At 40.4% G+C, this 11,967-nt stretch overlaps 1 protein-coding gene across 4 annotated transcripts; it reads right to left on the reverse strand.

The window, feature by feature from the left end:
* Positions 1–236: 236 nt before the first annotated feature.
* tfap2c (transcription factor AP-2 gamma (activating enhancer binding protein 2 gamma)) lies at positions 237–10,029 on the reverse strand. Of its 4 annotated transcripts, none has more exons than XM_034083692.2 (8): positions 9,973–10,029; positions 5,981–6,433; positions 5,541–5,589; positions 4,306–4,377; positions 3,584–3,806; positions 2,271–2,389; positions 894–1,035; positions 237–677 (listed from the first exon to the last, which is right to left on the reverse strand). In XM_034083692.2, exons 1-8 carry the CDS (start codon positions 10,000–10,002, stop codon positions 383–385), a joined length of 1,383 nt encoding a protein of 460 aa, XP_033939583.1. In that variant the 5' UTR covers positions 10,003–10,029; the 3' UTR covers positions 237–382. The 4 variants fall into 4 exon arrangements, with proteins under 4 accessions (XP_033939583.1, XP_033939582.1, XP_033939585.1 ...); XM_034083691.2 differs by lacking the exon at positions 9,973–10,029 and adding an exon at positions 7,090–7,406; XM_034083694.2 differs by lacking the exon at positions 4,306–4,377.
* Positions 10,030–11,967: the final 1,938 nt, after the last annotated feature.

The raw sequence follows: 11,967 nt of genomic DNA on the forward strand, positions 1-11,967 counted from the left end.
GACAACTTCTTATCATCAACATCTCGAAAAAATAGGATTTAAAAATTCAACACACACACACACACACACACACACACACACACACACACACACACACACACACACACACACACACACACACACACACACACACACACACACACACACACACACACACACACACACACACACACACACACACACACACACACACACACACACACACACACACACACACACACACACACACACACACACACACACACACACACACACACACACACACTTCTCAAAATGACAATACTCATCAATCAATATTGATTTATTTTTTTGAAGTCCAAAAGGGCAGCAAGATTAAGGGACTCAGGGGTTCTCAAGTTCATAAGGATTCCCCCTTGAGCTCTCATTTCCTGTGCTTGTCCATTTTGTCGGCAGATTTGCTTCCACTGTCTGAGGATCCCTGGGTGTCGCTGCCAGAGTTCAGGTACATCTTGTCCACTTGTTTGAGCGCCTCGTTCAGGTAGTTCTGAAGCGAGGTCATGGCGGCGCAGATGGCGGGAGATCCAAAGCCGTGAGTGATGAGGCTGAAGTGGGTCAGGCAGCCTTGGATTCCAGGCTCCATGATGGGGGCGGGCCGGGAATTTCCCAGAGGCGATCGGTCCTGAGTTAGCAGGTCAGTGAACTCCTTACAGATATTCCTAAAAGAAGAAAACCACAATGTTTAAGTTAAGGGGGAAAGATTCATATGAACACATGTACTGCTTTATTGTGATCTGAGAATGAAGTCTGTAGGATATTTAACTTGCCAAATCTTCAATCGATACTAAGACACCCACGTAAGAATTAAAACACTTCTACATGGTAATCCTACTTTGCGCGCAAATTAAAGGCAGCCATGCAGTCGAGGCACTTACTTGGCAGCGAGCAGCATGTTCTTGCGAGAGTTAACCTCGTTGCGTTCCACGTGCGGCCTGCCCAGGTATTCAGCAATTGCCTTTGCAGGGAACTCTGTCTCACACACGTAGCCAAAGTCTCTTGCTAAATGAACTGCTTCACCTAAGACAAGAAAAAAACAGACCATGTTAGAGAGACAAATCACCTTTAAACCCAATTCTCAGACCGCTCTGGAGGTTACACTTGGTCTAAAACCAAAGAATAAAGATGAATATGAGTTTTACACATTATCCCTGAATGTCCTCTGACACATTGGGCAGAGATCAAATGGTAAGCTGGCCAGCTTCAGCAGTTTATCAATTTGGAGCATTATATCCCGTTTTGACCTGATACAGAAGCATCAAGGCACATGAAGTGAAGCGGTTGAAGTGCAGAATAATCAGCTGCTTCTTGCTTAAGGGAAAGAGAGCGAGTGAGATGAATATATTTCCGTCTTGAGGGTGGTTTGACTTGCATGGTCATAATGGGCTTATGTGAATAAATGCTAGCAGATAGTGCCCATGGTGCCAACAGCACCGCTTATTGATCATCACTTGAGGATGCGGCAGCTATTCAGAAGCACAATCTTTAAGGTCAGCAGGCCCTCCTGGCGAGCCAAACACATGATAACAAGGCTTAATTCAGCTTTGAAGGTCTCTAAATAACACAAGCCTCCAGTCATTCTCCCGCACATAATCATCAGCCCATTTATACAAATTAGGCGTGTAGGGTGCAAGGGAGGAAATAATATTCTACTTCAGCCTACGGCAGGTAGATGTGACTCAAGTGATAATGTTTCCATTTTTAAACATCACATTCAGGGTAAGCTATTACTGATCTTTTAGTATTCAAGACACTGACAAGGGAAAGTGAAGGTCTCAGGTTGTGTCATTATTATAACCCAGTACCTCCCTGGTATTAAATAACTGCACATCTAGGGACTTGGACGCTGCAGACTTTAAAAGGAAGAAAATAATGTATACTTTACAATAATGTGTGCAGAGTAATACCAAATCATTAAAGGGTAATGGTTGGAGAATTGGTGTTTGTAGGATATTCAGATTTTCCATTAGTGTTAATAGCTCAAGGACAACAATTCAAACAACTCTGGATTTTGAAGGCTTACGTGCAGCCAGGCAATACAAAAACAAGTTCTTTAAGACGAACTACAATATTTTCATTGTATTCAAATTATGAAGTATTTAAACAATGAATAGAGTCTGAAAGAAGATATTTTACAGTACTAAAAACCCACACACTATGTGAATGAGACTGACGCTCTCACTGATACAGCGACATTCCAGCCGCAGCAACCAGCAATTAGAGCTGAGAAGGTGCTACTGAGTGACGTGTCATACCTTCTACTAGTGAGGTGAGTAGAGTGACATTGGCTGCTTTCCTTCTTCCTGCAGGCAGGTTGAGCCCAATCTTATCCAGCTTTTCTCTCAGAGAGCGACCTCCATTTTTTGACTTGGCTCTGCAGAAGGAGAACACAAAAACACATTCAGTAAACAGCTGTGAATGAATTCAGACAGATAATTACAACTTTTCCAAAACAATGTGTTTAAGTTTTAAAAAAACAATTAATGGAGGGTTAGGATATTTATATACCATTTTCCAATCCATTCAGACAGTATTTTTCTTTAATTAAAATCTGCTTAAGGGCATTTAACCCATACATTAAGAGGCACAAACAGAATAGATGTTGCCGTCTTATTGCCCTGGCTTCTGCAGGAAGTCTAATTGTCCACTTTTAATAACAACTAAATCTCACAAACAGGCTCTCATGACCTAAAAAACACTTTGATGCTTCAACTCAAAAAGCGTAGCAAGTAAATCCCTCATACATGCATTTACAGAAACACTTACTCCCCACTTGCAAGGGCCGATTCAGTTTCACGCATGATTGGAGGGCAAGCTCTCCCTCTCCATGGCGGGTGAGAGAGGGAGCATCTTTAGGAAGGCATGTGTGTGTGATTGCCCCCACCCCCTCGTCCCCGTCTCCCCCCCCCACTCCCTCCGCTAACGATCCCCCTCCTAGTGCTATATGACCTACTTAAAAATGTCTGCGATTGTGCATGTGTGTTGGTGTGTGCATGTCAGCATTAACACAGGCACATGGGAAGTGGCAAACGTGCACTCCTAGCGCAAAACGCTCGGGTCAGGGGTGGAGAGTACATACTGTAACCTCTCAGTCCCTCAACAGACTGCCACACTAACAGATGTGCCGTAAGGTCAACTGCGCCGCCACAGATAAACCTACCCATGCTGCAACCCCTGACGAACACACACACCCACGGAGTCTTTTGATTGGTACTAACTGTGTTGATGTAACCTATCCCCAGAGGAAGCAAAGAACCAAAATTGCAGACCACACAAAGAATGTCACGAACCTTACGCAAAAAACTGATGAGCCAAAGCAACTGAGCCAAGCTGTGCTTTCAGAAAAGCCTTTCCCATGGGCTGCTGAGCTTTCGTCTACGTTTACTCAAATTAAATGTATTAATAATATGTGTGGAGGCATTTATAAACCTAAACTGTATTGGGTTAGTTAAAAGCAATAATATGAATTTTAAATAAAACATATTAGGTTCGACTTGAACACTTTTACAAACAACAGGGAAATATTAAGTCCAGCTTGCTGTCATGTTGAATGAGTCTGAGCTCTGACCTGCGTAGAACCCCTCCCAGGAGCGATGCATTCAGGCACTCAGGGGGTGACAGACGTCTCTGGACCTCGGCCACGGTAACCTTGTACTTGGATGTGGAGCTCAGCAAGGAGAGACGGCCCGGTACGGAGCAGAACACCTCTGTGGGGTTTGATACCATGCCCAGCAGGGACTCTTTGTGGAAAGGAAGACACAACGCGTTGCCTTTGGGTAGGCTGACAGGCCCTGGAGGGAGGAGAAGAAACATGTAGGTAAGCTCAAGAGTGAAGGAGAACAAAAGGAAGGCAAAAAAGAGTCTGGTTGTGCAACATCATTTGTTTATATATGCACTGTTCCTGTGTATGTACATAAGCTTTAATCATCCTAATCCTCTCTGTGCAACAAGGAATCTGTGTTTTCTTGTAAGTAATCACAAGGAAGAGTGTGTATGCAGCTCTGCACGATCAGCAATGTGCATTGCGTGCCTAAAGGTTAAACTGCTAAAACGCCCTCATGGCAAACAGCATCCACAAACAGGTACACACATACAGCCCCTCATCTAAGCCGCAGATACACCTCAGTACTGTTTATTATTTGGTCTTAAAGGATCTAATATGGACGATGTGTGTGTTTATTGCTCGTTCGTTGTTAGACAACGTTTTCAACCCCCCACAGAAGCACTGACAGTCATCGGACAAACAAAACAGTACAGCACACTACAAAACATAGCTATCTTTATTCTCACCCGCAAGAATTCCCCCCTGATAATAAGTCCTCTGTAAGCGATCAAGGTTCCTGCCACCTCGTAGTCCTAATACTGAGACAAAAATCACAGAGTCACATGAGTGCTTTAAGGCTCCTCTGGGGCACATGGCTGGGAATGACATGCCATTGTTTACAAGTGGAAAGCCTAGATTGCACATAGTGTGCATGGGAACAATATAATGAGCCATCACTTATTTATGTAAGAAATGGAGACTGGTCGGTTTGCCGTGCTGTGCAAATGGCTTTCTGCATGTAACTATGCATCGTTGTAACACTTAAGCAACACTGGATTGAATGTAATAATACATATCATCAACATTGCTAGTGAGGCATGATAATAAGAAAATAAAGCATTTTAAAATACATACTTTTACAATCAAGTATTATGTCATAGTGTATAGGTTATTACAGAACGTAATGAATCTGTCTATCTATCTGTTGCCTGCATGGTTTTATTAAATCTAAAACGCTTAGCAGTGGAATAATGTTGCTCAAGCGGATCTTGCTCTGACTCAAAGTCTGTTTAATTAAGCCCTGGTGACAAAACAGCGGGAATAGGTTCTTCCTCAAAACAGTTCATGTCCCAACAAATAACTAAACTGTCCTTCACATGCAAGCATAATGCCACACCCCGCCAAAGGCTGGTTCTGCAGAGCCAAACACTGCTTCAAGATCAACTCATAATTTCGTGTTAACGTGAACTGAAAAGCGCTGCATTTGCAAGCTTAACCAGCATAAAGATGATCCAAAGCTTTCCTCTTCTCTCACAGTCAACACGAGGTTGTGTGATTGCTCAATTTTCCTGTCTTGTCAGCTATAGCCTGTCGTTTTTTTTGAAAGGGATCAGTTCTTTCCCACTGGGCATCCATTCAAGGACCTTCACCAACTGAATAGTCTAAGGATCACATCGAGCTTAGATAAGTGCATCTCATGGCTGTGAGGATTAGCTGTGTGTGCAGTGCAAGTACAAATACACGACTCCTCCTTTGCTGTGCTCTCAAACTGAGTGTCCTGACATGTCGCTATAGAAGATATTGTTATGACAATTCAAAGTATGTAGAGAGTGAAAAAAAATCCTTACAGTAGATTTCCAGCCCTTGTCAGTAATTACTGCATCTTTATTTTGTTACACATGTTCCAGGCAGCATTTTGCACAACTTTCTTTTTAAAATGGGATTAAAGTTTAGATTGCTCACAAACATGCAATAAACTCACCTTTTTTGATGACTGTCTGGTCAGCCATAATAATACTGTGGTCATCATGCTGATAAAAAAAGAACAGAAACAATGATAAGCAACCAAATGCATTTTTTGCACACCAATGATAAATGCATAACAAGTTGAAATTAATTTCTGATAAAGTGTTCAATGTCTGTCCAAATTGTTCTTTCATGCAAAACAAAGACAACTACGTGATGAAAATATGTTTAATGTTCAATAACCCACGGAGTTAACTTTATACCTGAATTGTATAATGGAAAATGTATTATTGTCCCAAAATGTATTCCAGTATTTGGCTACCTGTGCAAGCAGATAAAATAACACAGATGCCGCGTGCAAGAACACACGCGCACCTAATAGGTACTCGCTGACCTCTACACACATAATTCTCTAAAGTGTAAATTCAAGTATTAATCTCAATACAATCCACTCACTTGAACGTCATCCATCCCGTGGCCCATGTCGTGCATTCCCATGTCACCAATACCCGACGACTCTATGCTGTGCACGTGCGGGGGCAGCAGCTCCGGCCGGCGGAAGCCTTCCCTCCTCACCCCGGAGGAACCATCCAGGCCCAGGATCTGACTCGCCAGGCCGCTCCTCCCGTGCCCACTGAGCCCATCCTGGCCCTGCCGCCCGGGCCACTGCTGCTGGTTCGAAGACGGAGACTGGTGCAGCGAGTTGATGTTGAAAGGGTCGCCGAGGTGCGAGTAGGGGTCACTGGACTGCGGGTAGGAGATGGGCTGGTAGGGAGGCGGGAAGTACGGCGGCTGGAAGTCCGAACTGGCTGAGTGTGAGAGGGAGGGAGACGGGCTGTAGAGGTGCTGGCTGACCGCTGGCAGGTGAGGCAGCCGGGGGTTCCCATTGCTGTTTCCGTCGTGTCTTTCCTGAGGGACGGAGGAGACATGTCAACTGAGAGCTGACAACAAGATGGCAGGTATTGTGACATGTGTCCCTCAAGGGAATCAAGTGTCTGTTACCCCCTGATATGATGTCCTCTGGATAAGGATTTAAAGAGGAGTGTGAATATTTTCAGGCGATGTATTAAATATTAACGTGGTCTATATTTTATTATTATTTAGCGTAGGAAAGAAAGACATTTATTATTTAAATTGTAGGCTATTAGTTTAAATTATAGAATATTGTTTTTACTTAGGCTACTAATGGCCCCAGTTTACGGTGGAATAAAATAAGCTATACACTCCTTTTGTGGTAAATACACGTGTTTATTATTATTGTTGTTGTTAGATATATTACATAGGCCTACTCATTATTATTACCAGTTATATTGTCGTTGAAATAATAATGTAGCCTACATGTTCTAAAATTGTGTACTTTCTTCTAAACTTCTTAACTTTTTATCACGATATTGTCCTGTTGTCACCTTTTTTGCTGATTGTTTATTATTTCGACTTTATCGTGTTTTAATTTAGGATTTTTTTTAAATCGACTTTTAGTAACACTATAGCTACTTGTTTGAAGTGTAATGTCCGATGGCAATCAAAAGACAGTTTTCCCTCGTTTTGTAACTATCGAAACTCACCTCACAGTCGTCCTCATACTTCACGTTGTCGGCTAATTTCCACAGCATTTTGACAGAGAAAAAAGCTCTCCGTTACAAAAGAAAAAGAGCAAAAGAGAAAATATCTTGTCGCTTGCGAGTTAATCCAGGTATGAAGAAATCAAGAGCTTCCTGGTGATCATGAACCACCTTGTTGTTGAGCTGAAGAGGCGAAGTTGCAGGTGTGGGCTAAAGTGACGAACTGACCGACCGACTGACTATCCAAACACAGATATGAGTTTCCAACAGCCACTATGGGAGAAAATTATCGTTGTCAAGCAATATTTCCTCCCCCTGTCCGTTCAATGTGTTCTGTAGTTCTGTTGTGGAAGTGGGCGAACACGGGTGCATATAAGAAACTTGACTCCCTCTTATGGACGAAAAAAGCAATGTTCAGTCTTGTTGGTGCACACATGAGCACTGTAGCCTACTATATCTACACGGCCGCTCCGAGGGGGCGTCACCCTGCGATGACGTCAATAAAAAGGGAACATTACAATATTGCTGATTGGCGGGACAGAGGTCCAATCAGAATTGTGTCCGTCTGTACAGTGACATTTAGACCCTATGACTTTAGTAGAGCACATTTTCCATGGCTTACAGTGAGTTAAGTCTCTCACCACCTAGGCCTACTAGTTTGTTTTACTGTGTTTATTGTTATCTCCTCCAGCCTACTTGAAGAAAGAGCCAACGTTTTGACACCTGTTGGCTGTCTTTAAGGATTATAAAAGTTGTGTAGGCCGACTGCTATGGTGCTTTACAAATAATCTTACAATTAGGCCTATACTTCTTAATATAAGTATGTTTAACTATTAATAACATTTTAACTTCTGCTGAGTAAATATAAAAAAATAGTTTGAGACAATCCGTTTCAGAACTATATAACTCGGGTAAGTTATGTTTCAGTTACAGGTTGCTAGGTTACTGAGGTCCTCGTGGTGGTAATTTTGATGCTGAGTGGAATGCCTCTCGGCCAATCACAGTGCTCGGTTCAATAATTATGATGGTGTTCTTAACAATTATTTAAAAACATGCTGCATTTAGCCTTCTGTTTAGGCCTACTTTAAATAGTAAAAATATCTTTAAGTAGGTTTATGAGGCCTATTTATTTTATCACAGATGTAAAAGTCAGGATGTAGCAATATAAATAACTGTTTGCTTGTTGACATAACGTTTTTAATTAATCACGCCAACAATACGAATTGTTTACCTTAAATGATGTATATAAAAAATAATGTAATAATCTAATGTTTCCATAAGGGATGTTATAAATAATAATACTATATGTAATGCAGCTGGCTTGTTCGCATTACTTTGATCAATGCCTATATTTAAAATAGATCAATGTGCTAAATGACTCTAAATGACTTACAGTTGCAAGTCAGCTAGATATTAAGGAATACCTCTCTCTGATTGTATTCATAAATAGAATAATAGTCCTTCAAACAAACCCCATGACATTGTGATGTCGGTGTTTCACAGTGGTGGTTGAGTGCTCGTCTCAAACCGCAATAAGCCCGAGGGTTTAGCAGCATCATTCTCTTAAGAAAACCTACAAAGCTCAAAGGATCTCAACAAACAACTCTTTCTCAACTTCATTTACATTTTTGGTGGAGCTTTGCAATGTCACAAACAAGACTGCTTTGAAGCTTTGATTTGCATCGAAACCTAAACTGAGGACAAAGGATATTGTTTCTCCTTTATTTTTAATTAAAACAACATAAGAGTCCATTTTTTTTTCGTTTCTTGCACATTTTGTTTGCCGTTTTAAATGTAGCATTTTTGAAATATCTTCTGCAAGACTAAATAAGAAATTGACGCCCATTATGAGCAATTATATCGAATTGAATTATTTGATGAGTACATGTCAGATTACAATTTGTGAGATTAATGGACAGATTTTGTATTTTTAGGATCACAGCCTGTCGCGTCCACGCTGTGATATTCGGCTGTGGGAACAACGACGAAGGATTATCTTTTTTTTGCGTGTTGGTCCTTGGCTTGTTGTGATGCGAAGCGGAAGTGAAATGCTCACTGATTAAATGTTATTTTACGTTGGAAGACACATAGAGCAGACCTAAAGGGAGTTAGTCACGCTTGGCCTGACGGTGATGTTTTGAACAAATCTGATGCTCATCTTGTCATTTTAATGACAGTCGACTGCAGTGACAACCGGCTCATGATGTCAGGTGTAAAGATTAAGTGGATCCATGCCAGGGCAAATACAAAAAAGTCAATAAGTGAATTCTGCTTAGTGATTTTCCACTAGTTAGAAATATTGTCTATATTTAATTACTGTAATTATGTGAAATGTTAATTGTAATGTTTACTGCGTATCAACAATACCACAAAGCTAATAAGGTCATCGTGACATTCAAATGTTAAGTCTATGTTTTTATACGATTTTATTTCTCCAAATTGCGATGAAACAAGTATACCTAATGGGATTTATTATAATGTATGTTTAGTCAATGGGACTCAAACTGCATTTGAATCCCTTTTAGAGTTCCCGTTTCTGCAGGACTGCTTACTCGTTAATGTTATATAATTCAAATAAAACAGACATATATTCAGCTGTTTCTTTTTAAATAAAAACATGATAGAGAATGTTGTCTAACTAATGTTTAATTCTATTTACGTTTTTAAAAGCATCACTCAAGTAATTTGTAATCCAGTAGCTCAAAACAAATGTGCCGTTTGAGAGAAGGTCTCAAAACGGTATTGTCATAAATCACAGACGCCTTTGCAAACAGGTAATTTGAGTGTAAAGTCATAAAAACTAATAAAGGCTCAGCACGCGATAAACGTGCTGCAGGTTGGGTTAAAGTCAGTCAGCTGTAGGAGGAAAACACACAGGGAACTCACCCTCCAGTCTATCCTCTCCAGTAGAGACATATGCAAGGCTCCAGTAACAGCAATCCCACAGAGAAGCAGCGAATGAGTGAAAGCATGAGAGGTTTACGTTGCTGACTTCACCTGATGGCCGTGCACTGCGCATGCGCCAATCAGTGTAATACACCTGAGTGGTATAAATCAAAACAAACCATCGAGGAAAGCCCTCATTTATGATGATTTATATAAGGCAACCTATATTAAAGAGATTAAGGTGAGAAAGGGAGCACACATGTATTGTGTTTTGAAATAAAGTAAACTGAATAACATATGACTCACACGATTAGATATTTAACAGAAATGTAAGTATTGTTAACCCCATAATTATCTATTGTTGAGTAAAAATAAAAAATGTCATAGAGGCTAAAGTGTAAGGAAAGGTGAAATAAGACGTGGGGAAATTTGAAGATGAGGTAATTCCACCCACAAAGCCACATCGCCCCAGGCTGAGCAAAATAATCTGCTTTCAAAAGCCACTGAAGCTTTTTAAGGCCTAAAATGGCTCTTGTTATCTGATCTCCCAAATACTTCGGCTTAAACTAATGAACACACCAAAGTGTCTTCACTATGCGGTTAAGAATGTAGTTTCCATATCTTCCTCTGAGAAAATAATCTCACCTCTCTGATCGGGAGCTCGGACACCTGCCATAAACCAAAGCCTTATCAAACTACAGTTTCAGATCATTAGGAAATATAAGAGGAACAATTGTGCGTGTCTAAGGCTATATTCAAGATTTCATGTTTCAGAACAACATATTAATTCACAGTTTAATGTATATGACTCTATTATGTATTTGTTGTTAACAGACTGTATTAACCATTTTGTGTTTCTTGAAAAATAAAATGACGGAACATTTAAAAACATGGGCCATATAGAGGCCTATTTCAAACTTGTTTTTTAGGCCATAACATTCCTCATGCATGTGATTGGTAAATGTATCTGAAGAATCATCTCAGATCAGAAACGTATCTGGTGCTCCCCAAGAAATTAAGGAGTCAATTGAAATACATATAAGACAAACGAAAGGGCTGTTAGTAACGAAATAAACCATTTTCTTTGCACATGCAGGAGCAAAGGCATTTTCAACAAGAAGTCGATTACAAAATACATTGAATTAGAAAACGAACATGTTTTTATTATTTCGAGAGCATTATTTCTTTGTGAACCAAATATTCAATGATCTACCGTGCGCAAAGATTTACATCAGCACACAGAAAAACATGTCATAGGCTGCTGTTGGATGGAGACAGAAGGACGCAGTGTTTATTTAATTTTTTTATCTACAAAGATTGGATTATTTATGGTGTAATTTACATTTAATGAGAAGCAGGCGGACTACTCTTTGTGTGATCGTTATACACCCAGCGACCAGTCTGTACATTGAGAGGAGGTCCTGGAGAAGACTCTGCTGCTACCTGGTGGCCAAACCCCCACATTACCAAATGTTTGTATTCAGTTTGACTTGAGATCGATTTTATCTTAACTCTTATACACAGGAAAATATTCATATACTGACCGAGGTGTAAAATCAAAGTACTTCTACAGTATTTGAGTATTACTACTTGACACTTATGTTTCTGCAAAGGCAATATAATGCACTGTTATCTCCACTACATACATTTTACAGTGAATACAATCACATTGTTTTGCAACTGTAATATACACATTACACATGCATGCATCAGCAATGGTAGTCCCTTAAAGTGGCATCCACTACCCTGTCATTGAAAAATCAGGAATATACCATTTGATCATTATTAACGTATTCAAAAGTTTGACTACTGAGGCATTCTCAGTGAAATGTAAAGTCTTCACATCACACTTGTTTAAATTGCATATTGGGCCAGGATTGAATTCTAAACTTGTTTATGTCAACTGGTCCTGGTCATGTACATTTACATGGTTTAATTTTGATGCATTTAAATAGGTGTAGATAAACTGTTACCAGCACCACTGGGCTATTCAAT

Source organism: Pseudochaenichthys georgianus, chromosome 5 (genome assembly GCF_902827115.2).
Source record: "Pseudochaenichthys georgianus chromosome 5, fPseGeo1.2, whole genome shotgun sequence".
Taxonomy (NCBI): domain Eukaryota; kingdom Metazoa; phylum Chordata; class Actinopteri; order Perciformes; family Channichthyidae; genus Pseudochaenichthys; species Pseudochaenichthys georgianus.